This window comes from Strix uralensis, chromosome Z, assembly GCF_047716275.1.
Source record: "Strix uralensis isolate ZFMK-TIS-50842 chromosome Z, bStrUra1, whole genome shotgun sequence".
NCBI lineage: Eukaryota > Metazoa > Chordata > Aves > Strigiformes > Strigidae > Strix > Strix uralensis.
This window is the reverse complement of record NC_134012.1, coordinates 15703148-15726702: the sequence shown is the minus strand read 5'-3', so window position 1 is coordinate 15726702 and position 23555 is coordinate 15703148. Positions and strand designations below refer to the sequence as shown.

The 23555-nt window shown below is 44.1% G+C and overlaps 1 protein-coding gene across 1 annotated transcript; it reads left to right on the top strand.

The window, feature by feature from the left end:
• The first annotated feature begins 11216 nt into the window (after positions 1-11216).
• CRHBP (corticotropin releasing hormone binding protein) lies at positions 11217-20235 on the top strand. The gene is made up of 7 exons (XM_074855971.1): positions 11217-11326; positions 11766-11859; positions 12494-12651; positions 14735-14945; positions 16268-16416; positions 17742-17859; positions 19345-20235. Exons 1-7 carry the CDS (start codon positions 11246-11248, stop codon positions 19500-19502), a joined length of 969 nt encoding a protein of 322 aa, XP_074712072.1. The 5' UTR covers positions 11217-11245; the 3' UTR covers positions 19503-20235.
• Positions 20236-23555: the final 3320 nt, after the last annotated feature.

Here is a 23555-nt window from a genome sequence, read left to right as displayed (position 1 = left end):
GTGAGCAATCCTCTTTTCTGTAAGCAATCTTCAGGAAGGAGAACTGCATTGAAGTCACTTACACTGGCTGGGCAAGATGGTGCTTGCACATCCAAATTCACTATGGCCACTTTGTCCTGCAGATGTGAACATTTTGGTTTTAACTTCTCTCAGAAGGGAAAAATGTCTCCTTCAGACATGGAAGCTGTACTTTATCCTTATTGTTTACTGACACTTTTCCTGCTTACTTCAAGTTTGCCTGTAGTTCATGAATCTAGGAAGCACTTTGAAGTTATACATGCAAAGGAAGCTTGTTGTGTGGCTTTCTCCAAAGTCCCTCAGCTTTAGGAGGCATTTTTTTCATTTGTGTTATCAGACTGTCTGAAAAATCAATAGAAAATTTAACACCACAATACAGCCTAATATTTTCAAGTCACATTCAAGACCAATAAAAATACAATGATGCCAGACAAGATCTTTTCTAGCTCTTGTGAAATTGTTTGGCCCGACATCTAAAAAGCAGATTTTCAGAAGATAAATGATATTATCTTGAAAGCCTCAGTCTCTCCCATTTGCTTTTATTTCAGTTCAAAAGAGACTTGAAGTGCCAGTGCAACTGGGTACAAGAAGCTTGATGCACTATCGGTAAATAAATTTATAACCTCTTCAGATTCGGTAACCAACTACAGATCTCAAAGAGCTGCGTATAGCACCACTGTGATGACAAGTGCTTTGCAATGGAGTGGTCCCTCCAAGCTCTGACTTACCAGCTAGGTCCACTAGGAAGGCAGCATCTTTTTCACTCTACAGCAGTGTAGAGGGTGTCAAGGGCAATGGGATACTCATCATCCTACAATATCAGTTCCTCCTTGTAAAAATAAGAAACAAAGTTGCCTGGGGTTGTGGGAAGGGAGAGAGAAGTGACACTAGGAGTCCCCAACAGAACAGGTGATGTTTCCAGCAGACAGAAATGTCATTAATTGCTTTCCACCAAATGCCATTCAAGAAACAACTGAAAGTTATTGCCAGTCACAATTTTATGTTTATGGATACAAATCTGGGGGTGCACTTGCAGGGATGCCTTGAATACATGAAGTACCTGTGTTGACCTGCACTCGCTAACAAAGAAAATCCAGCACCTCCAAAGCCTGTCACATCTGCCAGGCAGGCACAGAGCAGTGTGTGCAGCTCACGTGACACAGCCCAGAGCTGCCCAGGGCAGCACAACAGTACAGCAGTTTGACATGCCTGCCTGTTTGGTCTGGAAAATCTGGACGGGGCTGCCTTTCAAATCCCAGTGGTTATTAGTGCATTTACTTATCAGCCTTGGCACCCTAACACACAGGCTAGCAAACTCCCTGGGCTGTCAGTACAGTGCCTGCTCTGTTCAGGCACGCATGCATGCTTTTCCCTTAGCAAAACAGATATTTCTTCCAGGGTCTCCCTGAGCACAGCAGCCACTGCGAGAAGTGTGTGGCCACAGCAATGCAGTGGGTGTACACAGTGTGCATGCAATGGACTGTATCATCTCAAAACCTGGTGCAGGTATCTCAGTGAAGTACAGCTTCGTGATACCCCAAGCAGCCAGGGAATTAATGCTGTGGTATAGACAGGCCAGAAGAAAGGGGAGAAGAGCTCTCCTGTAGCAATGCAGATCCACCCCAGGTCACTCAGACATCCAAGGCACAGCCCCTTTCTAGGCTCTGTGCTGCAGCATAAAGCAGTGTGTGTCCAGGATGGAAACTCAGGAACAGCCCAGAGCCCATCGTCCCAGCTCAGCAGCACACAGAAAACATTCAGCTCCTCTCCAATTTCATCCCTGAGGATGTTGGGTAAAAGGTCAAACACAAAACTTGCCTCTGAAATCAGATTAATCTATATAAAGGTTTTTGACTGGCAGGAAGATTTGTTAGACTGTGATGCGATGTCATGTGCATGTCTAATAAGGCTTTTGATTGATAGGCCAACAATTATTAGATGTGTCTTTAGGGATAATTAAGTCTGTTGAACAGAACAGTATTATTTGAAGAAAAAAGGGGTCACATGTTCAATTTTATTGTTCAACTTTCTTCTGCCACATGATACAGTATGAGGGATGTTTCATTTATGATCTGGTAATCTGTTTTCTAAACTACCTTCATTTACATCCTTTCCTGTGAGTTGGGATATGGTGGGTTACAGGTCCTGGGCAGCCATCAGAGAGAGTTCATGAATGAACTTCACCACATACACTGAAAAAAAAAAATCTCAAAAACTTGTCCTTTTTAAATATGAACTCTCAGCCACCTGCAATCTGTTGTGTACGAGGGGCAACTCCCAAGGAAGAGAACTGCAGCTGCATCCACTTATTTTTGCCCTTGCAAGTAGATTCTCAGCTGATGTAAAATGACAGAGCCTATTGCACTTAGCGGCATAATTTTGCAACAGCTGAGGACATGTGCTTGAGACTTTAAATTAGCCTTCAATGGAAAGCTGTGTTTCTGTTAGCTGGTTGGCTAAATAAGGACATGTCTGTAAAATTGCAAATGTTGCAACAAGGCAGCGAAGAGGAAGACAGGAGGAGTGGTTGCTCAGAGCGCAGGTGTTTTGGGCAAAATTAGTGGAAAATGATCCTGTGATACATCTGCATTAAATTCTAAGCTGTCCTCTCAGGTCCTGGTTGACTTCATGGGTCGCAGAGCAAGTTGTCATAGTGTAGGTCTCAAATACCTATATGTGCAGTCTGCCTTAAAACTCCACATATTGCTCTGACTCTACATTCCCAGCAGTTGCATGAACCCATAAAGCGCTATGTGGAAACAGAATAAAGCTACAGCAGGAAAAAAATTGTGAGTTGAACACGTTACAAAAAGCAGAAAAGCAGCTGAACCACCAGAGCACTAGTTAAGGTTGTGTTTTGGGAGCTGAAAGTTGAGAATGCTGCAGAATGATGCCGGTTCCCCAGCTCTAGCTGGGGACATTGAGTGGCAGCAGCAGCAAATATATCCCTGTGGCTGAGTAAAGGGTGGTTCAATAAGACACAGGATTGGAGAGGTTCATCCCATGAAACCAGTAATCCCTTGGCTAGGTGAAACCAAAGCTCTTTTTGCCGTTGCACAAATAACCTAATTCTGCCATTTACACTCAGGGAGAATTTTTTTGTTATTTTTGGTGCCCCAGGAATAATATTACATGAAGGAGATGAAAGCCAAGTATGATTTCCTTTTGAAATGAAAAAGCCCGGGGCAAGCCCAACGTAAAGGTGGTACATGACATTGCTATCAAAGGTGAAACTGTCTTTAGACTTCAGGTTGTTGAAAAATGCTGACCAGGTGATTACAAAGTCCTTCAATGTTTATGATTTTTACACTGACACAAAATGTTCCAGTACTTTCACCTAAAAGTGTTTGAAGTCTAACTGATCAAAATGTTGGCACTGCAGCCTGTACGGTACTAAGGATAACTGGTAAGGAATCACATGCATGTGAAAAATAAAGGGCTAAGTGGTAGGAGCAGTTCAAAAGATAAATATATCATTACACTGGGTATGCTGGCATCTCTTATCTGACTCATATTGACTAGTTGAATTGTGTAACACTCCACAGTGTTTCTGAAATGGGCCCATTACTTTGATGCCTAACACTACCAGAGACAATCACGTTGAATCACAGTTTTTTCCCAGATGAGAAAGACTCAATCAAGGAGATAGTCACTTCAGCTGAGAAATACTTGTCCTTGAATAGGAAAAATATCTTAAAATATCACTTATCAAAGTAATGCTTTGTCAAAGATAAAGTTTGTTCTTCATAGTGACCCAGATGTAACAGAATTTGGAACATGATGTGTAAATAGTGGGATTTCTCAATACATCTGAAAATTATATTCCATGTAATAAAGTGACCTCAGCATTGAAAATAAAGTGACAAGTGTTCTAGTAATCCAGAGTTGAACAGGAAATTTGGGAGAGGAGGAACAGGAGCTGTTGCTTGTGGCAGGGTCACTGGGAGAAGGCTGCGGTGGTGTAACAGGCTGCAGCACCATGTCCTCTACAGATCCGGCGCAGGACCTGACCTGGGCCACAAGGAGTACATCTACAAGCAAAGTCCAACTGCAATAACTGTGCCATGTTTAAGAAAAGAAATTGTTCTCTGCAAAGCCACTGGGACTGATCAGAGCAGTCACTGCAGCCAGCAAAGGCAAACATGATCCACTTTGGTCCATAGACATGAACCAAAGGAGGCATCTACCAAGGTCCCTTGCCTGGGAGCCACACTGACATCTGCATGTGGCTCTGGTGTTGAGGTTTTCCTGCACTAGCCCTTGAGAAGGGAGGTACCCTGTGGGGGATCCACAGAGGATGCAGGCCCAGGCTAAAATTAAACAGCTTGGTAATTGTCTGGGCCTCTCCCAAGGCCAGAACAATGGCATGTGCCTTTGTCAGTCACCCTCTCCCACATCTCTTCTCTCCTTCCTGGGAGAAAACTTTACTCTGCTCCCACATCTTGGCCCTGACTGCTTGTGTAGATGCTGGGTTGAGTCACCGGCAAAGCTGGTAGTGATAACCGCCCTCAGGGTAATCTTGGTGTCTGAATATAATGTTTGCTTGATTGTTTGTAGCCCGCTAAACTTCAAGCTTCACAGTCCTTGCTCTTATTCAATGCCATAAATAGTGTTAATGCAACACTTATCATCAAGCCTGCATGATGCTGATAGGCTTTCAGTTCATAAATCACATGCATTTGTCATTTCTCTAAACCACTCAACATGACAAATCACACATCTCTTGTGTCAAACTGCCCAGAGTTAACAAGCTACGCTTACTTCACCTTACAGAAAGTTCAGATCTGTTTAAAGCCAATTTAGACACACAAAGAAGTAATAGAAGAGTCATTACAGAGAGATAAGGCTTGGAAGAGGCTTGCCATACCCAGCACAGAGCTGGGGAAGATGGGTAGTGACAGAAGTCAGTGACGAGATGCCCACTGACCACACAGAGAGGAGTCACAGAATCACAGAATCATTCAGGTTGGAAAAGACCCTTTGGGATTATCAAGTCCAACCATCAGCCCTACTCTACAAAGTTTTCCCTGACACCACATTCCCCAACATCTCATCTAAATGACCCTTAAACACATCCAGGGACGGTGACTCCACCACCTCCCTGGGCAGCCTATTCCACTGTCTGACCACTCTTTCTGTGAAAAACTTTTTCCTAATGTCCAGTCTGAACCTCCCCTGTTGCAGTTTAAAGCCATTCCCTCTTTTTCTAGTGCTAATTACCTGTGAGAAGAGACCAGCACCAACCTCTCTACAATGTCCTTTCAGGTAGCTGTAGAGAGTGATGAGGTCTCCCCTCAGCCTTCTCCTTTTCAAACTGAACAGTCCCAGCTCCTTCAATCACTCCTCACAGGATTTGTTCTCCAGGCCCTTCACCAGCTTCGTTGCCGTCCTCTACACTCTCTCCAGCATCTGAGTCCTGGACTCAGGTTGGATCATGGACTGTTGAGAAACTTGCCTGATGATGAAACCAACACAAGAGTAAAGGAATGAAGCACAAAAAGTGATCTCAGACTTGGTGTTTCTGCTGCTGGGAATGTTCTCCTTCAGCTGTCATTGCAACTCTGATTGTGTTCCTGTAAAAGGAACACATCAAACCATTGACAGGGCCAATTTAGTTACTTTAGTGGTATTGAACTCTACCTTTTCTATTCTATGTCCATAGCCTAGCTGCTTACCTGTGTTTCCAGTAGCTGGCTGATGAGTTTTGTAGAATGTGTGGTTACCCATCAGTAACCGCCATGGCAACAATCAAACTCATTTCTCATATGCCACAAACAGTCCCTACATGTACTGATGATCACAGCCACAGATATGGTCCCGAGCGATCTGGCAGTTGCAGTTTGGGTGCCTCAGACAACTGGGGCTTTGGAGAGGTTAATAAGCTTCACATCTATTTTTCTGGGTCTGTGATATGGGTCGCCACCTGTCTGGGTCCTGGCAGGGTAGTGACCCATTGCAATGGAAAGCAGTGGACAGTGTGTGTGCTGGATACATAGGGTGATTAGGCAGTGGGTATCTTGATAATTAATTTGCCCTTATCAGGAATGATAACACAAAGCATAGTGTAAACTCTTAGTGGAGAGGGGACCTGATGGTTATTGATGGGATGCGGCTGCAAAGTCCCTCAGGACTGATGTGAAGTATTCGGTAACAGTTTGTGAGTAGACTATGGATTTAGTTACTCTAATGTTTTCTGTGGTGAATTATGCGATGAGGGAACCAGACTGGAAGCCTGAGCTCCATACACAATTGGCTCTAGCTTCTCTATCTCTCAGGTTTTGAAGTCTTCTGTGAGTCTGTATCAAGGATATGGTTTTCCCATGACCTCCAGGGCTGTGATTTGCCATACAGCTTCCCCTTTGTTTCCTTTTCTGTGGTGTATTTCAGAGCAATAACTGATTGTTAACATGCAATTTAGCAAGCTTGGGACTGAAAATTTAGCCCTTACTGTAGCATTTGTGACACCTCAGAGCCACTAAATTTCTTTCTTGCCTTAATCTGGGATAACTGATCCCCGCTGTTCAGGAATAATATACTGAAGGATTTGCAAACAGTTGAATGGCATATGTATATACAAGTGATGTGCAACAATCCCCTACTCTGCAAAGACATGGACATCAGTGTGAGACCTGCAGCACATCATAGAAAGCAAGGACTGGCTAGTACTATGTCTCCCAGACACCGTGGGAGAAAGGAAAAGCTAGTCTCTGAATTAGTTCTGAGTTACAGTGGGGATGACCATAAGGGAAATAAATGTAGCTCAGCAAAATGTTTAGCAGCTGACACGATAGGAATTTTAAAGTCCAACCAGACGTCTCACACTGTGCATCACCCCACACTGCATCTCTTCAGCCAGCACTGAGCAGCAGTGAGAAATCAGCATCAAGAGCCAAGGATGGAGTGCCTGAGGCAGAAGAAATCCTCTTTGCTTGAGCTGTCAGTAGTGTAGCACTGTGGACTCACTGCTGCTCCTATCAGTTCAAGAAACCACTGGGCACAGACAAGTAGAGGGGCTCCCGTGTGATGTGCAGCAGCCAGGCTGATCCCTGTGGTGTGGAGTTGGATCCCTGGTACACGGGATTGTATCTATACAGTAAAATTAACTCTTGTTTACGGTCCTGGTGCTAGAGGGAGGTTTGGTCTACTTCAGCTGCTTGTGCCAGCAGTAAGGCTGCAGCTGAGAAGGGAGGAGCTCGAGGGGAAGAAAGAGTAGGTTTAAAATATGGCCTGAACCAGAAGATTTTGATTTTCAACAGGGAGCTGGTAGGAAGTCCAGGTGCTGTGGTTTGTACAGGCTTTCCAGAGTCAGCAAGCCTCAAAGTTCATCCGTTTACCTGGGTGCAGGTTGAGATGTGCTGAAGGTGAAATTTCCAAGCTGAGTGGAGTGAATGGGTACCACAGCCTGCAGTGTGTTTGTGGTGAAGCAACTGCTGAAATAAACTGATCTTTTGCAGGAATTAAAATGTGGCAGGGTGCTGTGTTACTGAGCTGGGGACTCAAGAGACCCTTTTGGAGACCAGAAAGGGTTCATAACACCTGACCCCTCTTCAAATCAGGGAGGGATCCCTAAGGAGTGTCTGTAGCTCACCTACTGTTCTCTAAGTAATCTCACTGCCCCGAGCATCATCCACAATCTTCTTGTACCAACTACCTTACCTTTGAGGAGAATAAACTGCATTTACCACCTGTATTACAGCACAGAGCATCCCTTGATCACCACGGGGGAGGATAAATGGGTTTTTTTTCACTACTCTTTTTATTCAGCTGTATTTTTTCCACCTCTCACTGCATCTGGGATCTCTTCTCTGCTGTAACAGCTGACAAGACACCTACAAGCTCTGAGCACAAGGTGGAGGATTTCCACCATGGGACAGGTGGGTCCTCCTAGGCACTTAGCTGACTGGCATAAAGAACCCACCTACGAGCACTGCTTTAACAACCTGAGGGTGCCCAGCAATATCCCCCTGAACCACAGCAGAGCGCAGTGGGTAATACCCTCCACGCAGCCCAGCCTCTCACCAGCCTGATGGCATCCCATCACTTCTGCCAGGGAAGGGGTCTGCTCCCAGGGTGAGCTATGGTTGCTAGCAGAGTCAAGGTATCATAGCATGAGAGCAACTGGATTATCTAGCTTCTAGCAGGGTCAGACTGGGAATGCATTTTACTGTGTTATAGAATTTGATATTAACCAAAAAAAAAGTCCTACAACGTGTTAACATGACTCAACCCCATGAAAGAAAAATGACACCCTCCTCATTCGCCTAAGGGTTTGTATCACATTGAAGGTGCTTTTCCCTTCTGAAATGCTGCAGGGATGTTTTGAACCCTGTTTAAACTGCTAATTTTTCTTTGCTTTGTTAGTCACAATCTCATCTCCTGAAGAACTCAGTCTCTGCGAGTGGCCTTAAACAAAAGCAGCCCTGGAGAAGGCAGAGGGAGGTGCAGAGGGGAAGGAGACCTGTGATACCCTGTGAGGAGGCAGCAGTCCCCCACCCTCTCTCGCCTTCTGACAGCCAGGATGTACAGCTGGGAGATGAGCCCCCTCCTTTTCCCAGGACTGGTCCCCTTTGGGGGTCTATCTACCCAGGCTCCACCTGAGTCAGGTGCACCTCTCTGCCTGTGGTTCCCCATCCCAAATACATGCAGTCATTAGAGCTGCACAAAGGGAAGCATATAAGAGTTTGGGGGCTGAGGACAGCCCTGTGTTTGAGGACACAAGGAATTACCCCAGGCCCTGCGAGGCTTTGCGATGAGGTTGGGCAGGATGTCATCGTGCTTCATTGGCTCTGGCTGAGCCCAGAGTTGAAACATGAAGCAGAAGATGACACAGAGTAGATGACAGGTTGCCTTAGCATCTCTGTTCAAATCTCTGTCCACATCCACAGCAAGGGGTGTCTTTTGCACTAATGTTATACAGAATATTTGTAATGCTCAGAGCAAACTGCTGCAGGTGTTGTGTAGGAAATGCAAATCCACCATAGGTCCTGTGTGAGTAAGAAATTACAACAGACATGGAGATGGCTGCTATCCTCCCTCCCACCACCTTGTTAGTTGGAGAAGGCCAGTCCCCACACCTCATCTGCCAGGATGTTCTCCACTCATACCAGGGATATCTGCTTGTCTGGGCACCTCCACCAGCAAATGCTCTGCTAGCTCAGACCTCAACTATTCCTGGGTAAGAATTTAAAATATGTTGACATCACTGTTGGGATGTTTTATTCTGAATAGATCACCTCACAGCTGGTTTAATAGACAGTCATATTGGTTTAGCTGCAGTGCCATTTGTCCTTCACTCATTTTTGGAGCTGAATTTAACCAAATCTTCAGTAACTGGTCAAATTCTGACACAATCAAACACTCTCTGTCCTTTACCGAAGATATTCAAGGACTCAGCATCTGAGGTCTAGGTTGGGAGCTCACAGGGCAAACTGAGACATCTCAGACAGAATTGGGACTGGGTTCTGCAAAGTGCCTTGATGATGGGGAGTGGAGGGGTCATGATGTAATTCTAACTTTTTTCATGTCTTCGGAAAGTGAACATGTGATAAGAAAAGAGAATGAGACTGGGCTCCCCTGAAGCCCCTCCTGGTCCTGCATGATCCCGGTGGTCTCCAGTGCAATTCTCACCACCCTGATTAACCTCCTAGACATCATCCTCTAATGCAAGTTGGGACTAAAACCTGAAGTTTTCTAACAAAACTTGTAATTCCCAAAGGACTTCAACAGATTTCAGATTCTGAACTCCCTTGGATAATCCTCTGATAATTCTTGCCTAAATCACAGTATTTAAACAATTCAAGCAAGTACATGAAGATGAATTAATTTAGTCTTGGTTCATGCAGCCATTAACTACTCAGTTCTTCAAAGCAGTTTTAACAACCTTTGAATGCAACTTGATGTCAAAGTTAAAAAATAATGTTTTCCATTCCCTTAGTATTTTTTCTGCTCTAGAAACCCACGCAGATATGGCAAATTCACAGAAGTGCCATGCAGATATGGAACAATATTATAGTTTAGATTAAAGTAAACCATAAGAATAAGAATTACTGCATAATAAACTTAGAGCCACAGGTGTATAGACAGAAAAAGATTTATTTATTTGTTTTTCAACCAACAAGTTGGGTGAAACAGCAAGCAAATGTTTCGGTCCACAAGCCCTAACAGTGAAATCAGAATCAGCAAAATTAAAACGTTGCAAGTCTGGATCATATTATTTCATATTGCTGAAGCAAAGTGACAATTTGACAGGGAAACACAGAGCAGAAGGAGATACTAGCAAGAAGCCTGAGATGGGTAAAGGGTAGTTGCAGAGTGCTGATGGTTCATGCTGGGCCAGGGGAAAACAAGAATATATCCTAAAACTAATATCTCTGCTGAGTTCCTGATTTTTAGTATTCTGCAGAGCTATGAATTTTCATGCCCAGGTTCAATTTTTGAAGGTCTTTCTCAGGTTTCCCTTGAAGATCAGAGCTGGAACAATATCAGCTGTTCTGTAGGGAATATGCCCTTGGGAACACCAAGTTTTCTTGATTTCTGTATGAAAGCTGTGTCTGGAAGGAGAGCTGTCTGGTTTTGCCTGTGTACTTGCTGCAGAGCCCTTGTGCCCAAGCTGCAAGCACAGGACCTGGAAGCCAGCAGGGGTCCCCCAGCCCCTGGGGGATGCTGGCCCTAGGCTGCAAACCTGGCTGGGATGCAGGGGCACCCACCCAGAACTGGCCAGTGGGAAGCACCTGGTGTTGGGGCTGCAGAGAGCTGCATGGCACAGAGCAGCAAGGAGGCAGGGAGCCCTGCAGGTCTGAAATGCCCTGGGACTAGAAAGCAGAAGAGAAGGAGAGAGGGATGTTCCTCATTCCTCAATTTGAAGTAACTGGAAATAAACACATTGTGCGAGTGCCCTGTCTGCACGGCAACAGGCTCTCCTCCCCAGAGCTTTTCAGCTCCACCAGACAGATAAGTAGAAAAGACATCTGCCAGCAAGAGGAGTTCGACCAGCTTGAAAATTTGTGGCTGTGATTTGGACCCTCGTCATGCCCACGTACTGTGTCACTGCAAGAGGAATTCAGTTACCATGGGTTACCCTATCAGTACAGGGACCAAGTGCTTCCCCTCCCAACAGCTCTATAAAAAGAGACTCTCCAAGATACCCCAGCAGCTCCTGCCTACTGGCGCAGACCAGCAGAAACTTGGCCGCAGGGAGAGAGGGAGGGCTGCCAGAGGAGGTGTCAGCATGCCGTCTGCTTTCCAGTTTCAATGCCACTTCCTTCTCATCTTCCTGGCAGCCTCCAAGGGAGAAACCAGATACCTAGAGGTGAGCAATTGGGCTGACGACTAAAGTGCCTCGTTGTGCTTTTACCTGCTGTCTTCTAACTTGTACTCCCAGCTTTCAAGCATCATGCTTTTTGCTCTCTCCCTTCCTATTCCCGCTCCTCCTGCATTAAACTTTCACCTGGGTAATGTTAATGCAACGGTCGTGTACCCCCTCATTTGTTTATCCTCCTTTTTCTCAAACTTACTTTTTTGCTGAGGATTTAACCGACTCACTGTGCACTGAGCTGCTGGGCTCACCTCTTAGGTGCCAGGTTTGTTCCCCTCTACTGCAGGTTGGCAGCTTTCTGACTGAGCTCTTCCACAGATGCACTGTTTCTGGAGGAGGGATGTAATCTGCTGGTGCCTGTTTTTGAGAGGGGCAGGGAGCAGGCTGCATTTAACTTTGCCCCAGCCTCTTCTTGCCCTCTTTCCTTCACCAGGTGAGGGATGCCAGTGAAGATGAGCCCTTCCTACTCCTCAGCGAAGATCTGAAGCGAGAGCTGTCTGCAGGGCAGATCTACCGGCGGTCACTCCGTGAGTTTCTTTGGTGCTCTGGTGGGGACCATTGATGGGTGGGAGAGTCCTGGGGGGACCTCTGGACTCAGGGAGGGGAAAGGAGCTATTTGGGAGTGACAGAGCTGCAGGCTGTTTTTGCAACATAGGGGAGAAGGACAAAGTGTTAAAAGCTCAGAAAAACTGTGGCTGAGGCAGAGGGATCAAAATGGGGCTCTGAAAAGAGGTGGGGGCTCAGAGTTGAGGGTCTCCAATAATGGGAAGAAGATGGGGATCATCCACCCGTGTCCCTGGGTAGGGTCACATCTCCAGGGAATTGGTCATATGGAAAAACTGTGATTAGAGACAAATCTGAAGGAACGGGGTGTTTGTGCGTTTGTGCATATACACACACAGAGAGTTTTCTGCTCAGAGATGCTTTGATGTGTCATCCCCCCCTGCACCCCTCGATTGCACACTTGTGCCACACCTGTGAGTTACTATTCATCCTCCAATGCTCAGCAGACTTCAGCTGGGTCTCCCTATCCTCACTGCCAGCTGGGTCTCACTGTGGGGGTCTCTCCTCGCTCCCCTTTTCCCTGCACCGTGGGAGCCAGCGCAGGGTCTCCCTCCACAGCAGGCTGAGGCAGCAGCCTGATGTCTCTTATTTCTCCAGGGTGTATTGACATGCTGAGTATAGAGGGGCAGTTCACCTTCACTGCAGACCAACCACAGCTGCACTGCGCGACCTTCTTCATTGGGGAGCCTGAGGAGCTCATCACGATAGACTACGACTTTGTAAACATTGACTGCCAAGGAGGCGATTTCTTGAAGGTAAGAAGTTGGCAAGTCCTGCTGCGCTTCCCCTTCCCTGCTCTCATCTGACATGTGAGGCATTTGCTACTTGTGGAAGGAGCAGGCAAATGCATGTGCACGCGAGCATGCATGTGTTTGCATGTGCAGAACAGGCTTTTACAAAGCAGCCACCTCTGGGATGGCTGTTCCTCCTCCCTGAGGCACTTTGGGTACATCCCCCCACCATCACCACCCCCCTAAAGAAAAGTCAGATGCAGGCTGAGGATCCCCCTCCAAACTGCAGCACTGGCTCCTCTGAACTGAGTGTCCATACCTGGGGGACCAACTGAAAAGTTTGGTCAGTATGAGCCGAGCCCCTCAGCCCCGTTAAGAGGGTTTTCTCATTGTACCATGAATCACATGAGCCCTGCAGATAATGATACCACTCTCTGAACAGCTGTTACTGCTCCAGGACCTCCACTCACAGGTCACTTAGCATCAGCTTATTCATGAGCGGATTGTTACAGGCCTTCTTTCAAATGGCTCTGCTAGAGTTTTTCACGACATTGGCTCTGAACAGAAAGGGGTCCATGACTCAGAGCTATTTATATTCCAGTACCAAAAAACTTTACCAGTGCATTTTGCTGGCAGGCAGAAGCCTTGACCAAAATCTGAACTTGGTTCAGGAGAGAAGAGGAGGCTCAACGGCCCCTGACTGGTCCCCTTACCTTGCGCTCTGCCCTTTGCACTGCGGTGGCTGTGCACAGCACAGGCCCCATCCCACCCAGTGGCAAGCCGAACTCCGGGGAGGAGGAGAAGGAGGAAATCTGCCTTTCAGCGCTTTCTCTGTCTCTCTCTCTTGAAGAAATACTGTTCCCCCACTCCCTTTACCCTTGGGAATCCTGTCTCTCCATCTCATACCTGTGGCTGGAATCTCTCCCCATGTTGCTACAGGGAGGCTGATTTCAGCCTCTTGTGGGTCCAAGGATTTTGTACCTAGACTTACAGCCACTTATGGAGGCTGGAAAAATGCCAAGAGATCTTTGAGGCTTTATAGAGATTTCCTTCCTTTGATCATGGAGTCCCCAGTTTCTGCATTATACTATCGTATTTATACAGGCAGCTTTTCCCTGGTGTAATTTGAACACCCACATCTCATTACTTCTGAAAATTTACAATTCTAGCAAATCCAGAGACTGATCCTGCAGCTTTTTCATGGGGAAGTCCCACACATATTCACATTAGGATTAGTCACTGAAGCAATGGCAGGATCTGGTCCTTGGATTTTTGAAGTATTGACTGGAGCATAGAAGGAATTACCAGGTGAGAATGGTTAGGAGGGAATTGAAACAGAAAGGCAGGCAACTGCACAGCTATGCTAGAGTTAATACAGATTTCTAATTCTGACATATTTCTGACACATTTCCCTGAAGATGGTGAGGGCAAATTGTTGCTATTTTTGTGAAGGAAAGATTTGTAGAGGTTGCTGCTTAAGGTTCAGCCGAGTGGGGAGCATTTATTCTGCTTTCTAGTAGTTAGGATGAGCTGAAAGAACAGATCCAGGAGAGAGCAATACCTCTCCCAGTAATTCCTCCCCAAAGCTTCATTATATTCTAATATCTCTGGAAGGCCTCTGGGCCGATTAATGACAAGCCGCGAAACATGATGGTGGAAAATGACAGGTCAGATCAATGGACTTAATGACCAGAGTTTGAGAGGGTGACTTATGTTTCATGTGGCTTCCAAATTAAGCTGGTCAAAAACTTCTCTTAGTAACAACGAAATTGAAATAATAAGAAATAAAAAAACTGATGCAAATGTGGTGATGCTGGAGTGAAAAGAACTGCTTCCTTCTAAAAAAGTCACCAAAATTGTCACCTGAAGGAAATAAAGACAGCATTAAAATTTATTTGTATCCCTTTCCTAAATACGAATTGAAGCTTGAATAATTAGTTAAATGCTACAAAATTGATAAATATGAAGAATTTCTGGTTTTAATTAGTGGATTTCAACAGCCCATCTGGTGTCAAAATAAAACAGGTTCTGTAATACTTCATGTTTCTGTTCTCTGCTAACAGATCAATAAGCAAAAGCCTTGTTTTCAATTATTTGAACCCTGTAGGTATTTGATGGCTGGATACTCAAAGGAGAGAAATTTCCTAGTTCCTTGGACCATCCCCTCCCCACTTCCCAAAGATACATTGACTTTTGTGAAAGTGGCAATATTCAGAGGAGTATCAGGTCATCACAGAACGTGGCAATGATCTTCTTCAGGATTCACCAGCCAGGCAATGGATTTACCATCACAGTCAAGAAAAACACCAACCTCTTCCGTAAGTCTGCATTTTATACTGTTAAAAGGGCTTGTGTTTGGGGCAGGAAGCAAAATGAATGTGTTGGTTTGCACTGAATTCTCTCGCTGCCCTTATCTGCTCTGACATGGCTCTGGTAATGTCAGCAGAGCCACGCACACCTGCATGCCTGAGGATTTGACTCAGGTCCACTGTGTGTCTCAAGAAAAAAAAAGTGAGTGATGTGTAAGAGATAACTCAAGCATACGTTCAATATTCAGGACCAGAAGGCTCTTTCTTTCAAAGAAGATCTCTTCCAAGCTAATATTGTCATGTTCCAACACATTTGGCTAGAACAAATAGTATTCATTTAGAGAGTTAAAACTCAGCAATTTCTAGATCTGGGTGAACAATGAGGAAAAAATATTTGAAAAATTTTGACAGCAAAAACAATGCATTGAATTGTTATGTGATAGTTATGAGTGTTATATGATCCCAAGAATCTATTTGCAAGTTATTTCCCTAAGCCTGTGAGCTGAGAAGGCACAAATAATAGTCACTTGCATAGTTTTTCCAAGAGCGGACAGGACACTTAATAATTATTGTTCAAGCCAGTCTGATTTAGCTGCCTTACCTTGCGAAGGATGAAGATGATGGCATTTCTGCCCTGTGCTTACTCAGAGTTGCTCAGACACAGGCCTGCAAGCTGGGTCTCCGTGCTGATGTGGCTTCATGCCTGTGGATGTGACTATTGTGTGCAGCTGCTGGAGCTGGCTTGTGTCCTTTACCGGCCTGCTGAAGCAGCTGCAGGCCTCCAGGTCTGAGTGGAGGATCCCTTGGGCTGCACATGCAGGTGATGAGCTACTCCCTTACCTGAACTATTAAGTTTCAAGTTTAAGATAAAATCAGCATGTACCCGCCATAGTTTCAATGGGATTTTTTGCAAGGTAAGGAACTCCAGCTAAGAGGAGTTAGGAGTTTGTCGGCAATATCAGGCACTAACCATTCACAGCTAAACAAAAGTCCCACATCCATATTTAGCCTCCTTCATACTGGCAAACAGAACAAGGCCTCAGCAACATGAACCCCTGATGTATGGATTTGGGGTGTGAACTCACCCATTGACTGCTTCACTCACAAGTTCTGCCAGACCTCATGCTACATGGTAAGTAATGGGCAGGGAATTTTTAGGGAACAAATGTTATGCAAGAACACCAGAAAATGCCATATGCATATTTTTCAGCATTTGGTTGTAACTCACGGTAATTAAATCATCTGTTCTTTGCTAGTACTCAAAGTAGATTGTTTTGCTACATGCAGTGATGACTGCACAAGTAACTCTTGTACCTTCTCCTGTGCCCCAGCTTGCAATGTCATCTCTCAAACTCCCTCGGGAAGGTTTACCATGGTCATTCCTCATCAGCACAGAAACTGCAGCTTCTCCATAATCTACCCAGTGGTGATAAAAATATCTGATCTTATCTTAGGACATTTAAATGGCCTCTTTTTAAAGGTGAGTTGTTTGTTTCCTAGGAAATCGCTACAGTGTGCAGTTTTCCTGGGCACAGGAGAGGGAAAGTGTTGAAGCAGGTATAGCTGGTGGCGCTGGCTGCTAAGGCACGTGCACTCCGGACCATGTGCACACATGCTGAGGGCTCTGGTTTCCCCCCAGAGATGAGAGCTTGTCCGTCTCTGTCGCTATTGTCTGTTGTCGCTGTAATGTTGCAGAGGCAATCAAATTATGCAAATTACCATTAATGCATGTAAATATTGCTTCCCATAACAAAGGGTAAGAATTTCCTTAGAAAGAAAGGAGTGCTCTCCCTGAGAGCTGCCTGTCTGTATTTGAACTAATGAAAGGAGCAACTACTCTGAACAGGGAAAGGAGGCTCAGGTTCAATAGTGATGTATTAGCACAGAGAAACTACAAAAGTGCTTACAACTGATTCCCTACTCAGCATGCGGAGCATCCTCTGCTCCATCTGCTCTGATGCACAGCACAGGGCTGGGGTTTAGCCACAGCATTTAGCGCTTGGTGATGAACAGACATGAGAGGACAAGAGCTGTTGGTGGCAAATTCCAAAATATCCAGAAGGATAGGAGCAAGAAAGTTTGCTTTCTGCTGCCAGTGAGACTGGCAACCGAGGTCCTTCACAGGGACTGCCATTGTCTGAGCAAAGAGGCTTTGAGAGATGGGCAAGTGTGTTTTGAGTTATTCAGCACTGGGCAGAAAAGGGAAAAAAGCAGGAGAACAATAAAGAAATTGGGCACTTAAATAGCAGTATATGGATGACGGTCCAAAGGTGCACAAAGTGTCCATGCAAGATGTTTTTGGCAAATAGCATTAATTTTCAGGAAAAAAACACTTGTGGGTCTAATATACAGTGAGCCATTGTCATCATACAAAACTACTCCTTTGGTTAATTTCTACTTTAACTAAATTTTGCCAGAATAGCACGCTTTAGCATGCTATAGTGGAACTGAAGTTCCTGCCTGCCACCTGAGTGTGGGCACACATACAGCCCATGCCTGTACTGATTTGATTACGTGTCTAAGCATCCAGAAACAGATTGCTTATCTGCACTAAAAGCAGTTGAATCAGCACGTTAACTACTTGTCAGTAATTTTCAGAACCTACTTAGGTCTTTCTTCGGAATCCCTTAAGGAAATTAACTAATGTCAAATTGAAGTAGTGTTGCTCAGAATGAGAACAGCCTGATTTCACACCAGTTTGAGCACAGAGGACTTCTAAAACATACTGTTGGCTGCGATTGTGTCTAGACAACTGCTACATTTTGAAGATAAATGATAAATAACTTTTAATTTCTGCTTTTTTAGAAACCATCAGCAGGCTGTGCAGGAGTGGGAGATTTTGTAGAGCTGCTAGGAGGAACTGGCTTAGATCCATCCAAGATGTTTCCACTAGCTGATCTCTGTCACTCCTTTCACGGGTCTGGTAAGAACTCCCTCTTCCACTTACCTCCATGTGATAAAATAATTAACCAGAGGGAGTCATGCAGAGCCCCCCCCAGCCCGGATTCCCTGCTACACTGGTGAACTTCACATGAGAGCTAAAGCTATTTGAGCCTGTGGCTGGGCTGTGTGATACAGCACACCCACTGCCGCCTTTACTTGCCCCTGAAGTAATCATTATAACAAAGTTAAGTTACACATATTTTTAAAATGCTTGTCCTATGACACATATGATTCTTAGAGTATCAACAGATAAATGAGCCTGGAAATTTGTAACAAATGAAGGCAGAGCATTTACATTTTCAGTTAAGGAGTGTTTTCTCACTTGCTCAGTGCTTCCAAAGCCTCCTTTTCTGCTGCAGGAGTAACACATATCCTAAAAGCCCCAGAGCTCCCACTGTCTGCTTTGAACCCTGGAGGAGCTCTGAACCTGTTTCACTATCATGCCAGGTTGGTGATCTCTTTCTCCCCATATAAAGGTTTCCCTAATATGCAGTACATCAGAGTACAAAGAGTTGCAGCGATGTGACAGACTAAGCCCTGTGGCACATGTGTTGTACCTCAAGAGTATGAACAGGTGCACCAGAGAAGTGGTGTTTCTGCAGGGCTGGAGAGCAGGAATGGGCCTGGCACTTCACCCCTGTGGTGTCCCTTGCCTTTCATCACACTACAGCTTAATGGTTCAGGTACTGTTCAAAGCTTCAACTGGCAAGCACTGGTGCTGAGTGAATACTGAGCACTGCGATGAGATTAAAATGTGCTTTCCTGGTAGTGTGAAGGAAGGGAAATCCCATCTCAGCAGTCCCTGCTCTCCCACCAGATTTCTCCTGCAGTGAGGAAGGTGCTCCAAGTTGCCCAAATGAAACAGGCTTTGCCAAACCCTTGCTCCAATGGATCATCTAAAGCAGTGGTTGCCTGATTTTCCCCAGAGTGAGTCCATATGCTGGGCACTGCCATTTGAGTTTGTCTTGGTGGAACTTTCACATGCCTTTGTTACTGTGAAGAACCTCCTTACCCACAAAACTATGCATCCCTCTAACAGGAAACATTTCAATACTGTTAATTTTGGCTATCTCCAGGACAGGGTGCCTTTACCCTTACCCATCACTCATGGTATCTAACAGTACAATACCTTCACAAGTCCAAACATGTACAGACCTCTGCATCATGTCTATCTATGCATATGTGAGACTACAGGTGGATGGGAATAGAGGGGCATTTGTGTGAGCAAAGTTTACAACATTTGATCAAATACCCAAGCCACTGTAAAGTAAAATTAACAAATACAAAAGAAGGTATTTAGTCAGCAATACCACCACTGGCCAGTCATTACTACACACAAATTGCTTTGTTTCCAAAATTGTAATATGTATCATGCTTTGTAATTCCCAACACTATATATCTCTTTTCCCTCTCTTTCACATATGAGTATCTTTGTATCTCCTCTACATCTCTTTTCCCTAACTAGCCCAAATGAAGATTGGCTGTGACAATACTGTGCTGCGAATGGTCTCCAGTGGCAAACACATCAACCGTGTGACATTTGAATATCATCAACTTGATCTGCAGGAAGCAGAAAACAGAAAGGAGAACAGCATTGAGGAATTCTGCTTTCCTAGTATCTGAGAAACCAGGCCACACATTTTCACATAGATAATGAAAATAAGGTTCTGGTGAATTAAAAAGATTGTATTTTTCCTTTAACCAGCTGATATTATTGAGCCTTTCTATGGTACAAGCATATTTCTTTTCCCATAAAAATCAGTCATTCCCATGAGCAAGCAGGAAAAAGCAACCAATATATTAATCTTCGTTATTATCATTATAGTTTTTCTGAAGTATTTAAGCTCATTTACCACATCCAAAATCAATAGTAAGAACAGAAGGCTGTGTTTCCCATACAAATATTATTAGGAAAACAGACACAAACCCTCTGTTTATCTAGTGTGAGACATAGGAAACCTACAATAAGTATAAACTTCATGCAGCAACTTTATCCTTTTATATCAGGTATAAACAAAAAAAATAGATGGTGGAATACGCTTCCCGTTTTGTAGAGTAAACTCAACATTAGTGTGTGGAAAAACTACTAGTTTGTTTATGATTATAAATGTACTATTTATTTCTAATGACATGTTTTTAATAAAAATTTATAGCATAGAAACTTCCTTACACAAATCCAAGCATAAATAAATACATCCAAAGAGTTGGCAAAATGTTATTACGTTGCATTTTTCTGAAGAGCTCTTTTAACATTCTGGTTAAACTTCCTAAGTCTTGTGCAGTTTTCTGGAAATGATCATTTTGAACATATGTTGCTGTAAAACTGTGGACTATTAAAGTAACATTATGGGCAGAACTTTGGTTTGCCAATGTTGCATACACCTTCACGTGGAGTACGTTCCAGCTGTACACTTACTGGCACCCTCTCTGTTTAAGGTTTTTGGTCAGGTGTCCTGCTTACCCATGGAGGCAGGTATATACAAATATAGATTAATTTTTTCCAGATGTTTGGTGACTCAGGAGTGTAAGTCTGGTGAGCTCTAGGAAGCACAGTGCAGCAGAGGACAAAAGTTGTATCCTAGCTCCGAGGGAGGCACATGGACTGATTCATATGTTTTCTGGGAGTACTACCTGGCAATAACGAGAGCAAACTTTTCCTCCTCTGCTCTTCAATTAGCAGTCCATACTGATTAATCCAGCTGCATGCCTGAGATCTTCAGTGCTGATTTCTGGCTCTTAATCTCATAGTCAGTCACCAAAAATCAAGTGTCTTGAGTATTCAGCAGCTCTGAAGTTAATCCCCTCCAACTGAAGTGAGTAAAAACTGCAGGATGCCTCCTTGTATAGGGTTTTAGGAGCCCAGTTTTGGTGACTGACTCATGAACAGAGGGATGTGTTTGGCAGCCTGGTCAGACTTGGGAGAGCATGTCCACCCTGCAGGGACGTGTTTATGGAAAAGGCGGGAATGTTTTGTTCCGTTCAAAAAAAAAATCAGAAAAAACTGCTGCTGGCTACCCTGAGGTATGGAGCAGCCCTGGCTCAGGGGTCTGAGTGGGGGGTCCTTACCCACCACATTACTGCACCAGCCCCATGAGACCCACCATGGACTTCCTGGCCCCCAGTGCTGTGCTGGCGGTGCTGACATGGCCACCTAGCACCAGAGACATCAAATCAGGAGAAAAAATCAGGGCTCAATGAAATAGCTTTTTTCCTGAGGAAACTTGCATTGACAGACAACAATCTCTGTCCCCCAACATCTCACTCAGGTCATTCTTTCTGGGTACCTGTCACTCTCAGGGTGGCTCTAACCATGTCCAGCTCCACCAGCCTCTCCTGGGCACACTTTAGTGAACGAGGGCAGTCTGGACTGGGCAGTTTGGGAACAAGTTTGGAGGCTCCCATATCAGACCATACCTATCCACATGGCTACCTTCAAACTGGAGAGATGTAGAGGTCTTTAAAATGCTGCTCCTTGGCCACTAAGAATCATGGGAGGAGTTGGAACTTCAATAACAGATTTCAAGTCCAACAGCTCAGGACTAGATCACTGATGAAGATAAACTCACAGTCTCTTGCTTAATGCAGTTTCATAGTTGGATTTCCCACCTTTCAGCTTTATGTGGTACTTTTTTTCAATCCTAACATGACTTAAATACCTCCAAAACACCAAGACCTTTTAGAAAAGATACTTAATGTTCAGAGATTTGATATTTTATTACTGAAATATTACTGAGAAAACTTACTGTTAGAGATGAAGGAGAAAGAATGAAAAATGACACTCTGTAGGACAGCACCATCTATTGTTATTGTTCCATGCGTAATGAGTACATGTTGGTTTTTCCAGAACTGGCTGTCACTTCACCTACTCCTTTTAATCAACATAAGTTTAGGCAGCAACATCAATGACACCACTCCACTCTGTTGACTGTCTTGGAAACACCCAGATGCCAGCCAGCTAGGCATTCTTTGGTCTGTGCTTTAAGCTCTACCTCATACGGAAAATCAATAGTTACTTCAACCTGTGTACCTGTATTTATGGAAGCTCTCATCATTTCAGGAGTTGCAGAACTTCAGCCACAATAAGTCAGCCCACAATGTCACAACTCCTCTAGGGTTTAGTTCTGGAGAAGTAAGGAAATAAGTATCCTTGTGAATGAAAAGACAGGAAAACCAAGGCAATAAAAGCACTGCAAGGAGGGGGGGGGGGAAGCAACTGAAAGTTTGTAAAAGAAAAAAAAAGAAAGCAAGATAAGAAATATATGAATAAAATGAATATCCATTGAAAGAAGCAGGAAAAGAACTTATCAATTAACAAGGTTGTGGCCTGGAGGCTTACAAGAGCTGGAAAGAAAAAAGCCTCCTAAGAATTAAAAAAAATCCAGCTCCTAACAATAAAAATGGAACAAAAGTATTTGAAGATGAACTGTATGGAAATGTGTGTTTTGAGAAGAAATTGTATGTACAGGATTTAGAAACCCTGACATCTGTCATTGTAGACAAAATCACCAAAACTCACAATTAACGTTGAAACCCACAAAATTGTTAGAAGATGTGAGTGACAGGCTTACTGCAGACTCTGATGGCTGAGAATGAACCACTTTATCTTTTTTATTTGGCATCACCACTGACTTTCCCCTAAAGAAGTGATGTAAAAGGTGGCATGATACCACAACAGCACTACACAGCTTAGAAGCACCATGCTAGATTTAGAAAGAAAACCACTGCACTTGAAATGATGGGTCAGCCAACACTCAAGCAACAACTGAAAAACTCTTCAGCACCACAAAAACTGCAAAGGAACCTAAGGTTAAAAAAATATTATTTGCAGGGAAAGGGAAAATTCTGCAACTCTTACTGGAATTTCAACCTTGGAAGACAGAGGGATACAGGACATGAATCAACTCCTGCATTTCTTATACTAACATGAAATCCAAGGTGGCTCTTCAGAAAAAGCAATGCAGGAGGCTGAATTTCCCACCTTAATTAAGATTTAACAATTAAAATTATTCTACTTAAAGACCATGTAATAAATCTTCAGCTTAGATCTTATTTCCAGCTTTACCAGGTATAAATGAAATAAATTAATAACAATTGCGGAGATTTAGTGGAGACTAGTAGGTCTTTGTTGTTGAAATTAGCCAGAACAGAAGATGGAAATACTCTGGAGGTAGTGGGAAAAAAGCTATAGCACCTGTCCCTGTAGAAGTGACCCATGGCATTTGAGACAATCATTTAGCTGAAAGAACATTTATCAAGAGTTTTCTGGCAATGGAAAGGGGAACATGGTTGGATTGTTGGACTCGATGATCCCAAGGGTCTTTTCCAACCTGAATGATTCTGATTCTGTGAACACTGTTATGGGACCTACCAACAAAGCGCATGTGCCAAGGGCCATGTAAAATAGGTCTTGATATAGGAATAGATACAGACTTGTTCAAGGTCTTTGGGATGTTTAAGAGCAAAAAAAACCTGTTCAGGAATTAAGGATTATCTTCAACAAGTAAAGGTGCAGTAAAAATATTTTATTAAAGTTAGAATTGCTGTCTTTAGAGGTAAAAACTCAGCAGAAAAATTGTATCTTAGAAAGCCTGACAATAGTGAGATGTTACAATGATTTCTTGCTTTGTGAGGTGACCATCTGTTCCCAAAATTAGATTCTTTGTTCATAAAGCAGTG

Bases quoted from the DNA above. Each gene is read 5' to 3' on its own strand.
- CRHBP (XM_074855971.1), top strand. From the start codon at position 11,246: ATGCCGTCTGCTTTCCAGTTTCAATGCCACTTCCTTCTCATCTTCCTG. The intron at 11,860-12,493 runs GTGAGTTTCTTT...TTATTTCTCCAG, and splicing joins GATCTACCGGCGGTCACTCC to GGTGTATTGACATGCTGAGT. The intron at 16,417-17,741 runs GTGAGTTGTTTG...CTGCTTTTTTAG, and splicing joins TAAATGGCCTCTTTTTAAAG to AAACCATCAGCAGGCTGTGC.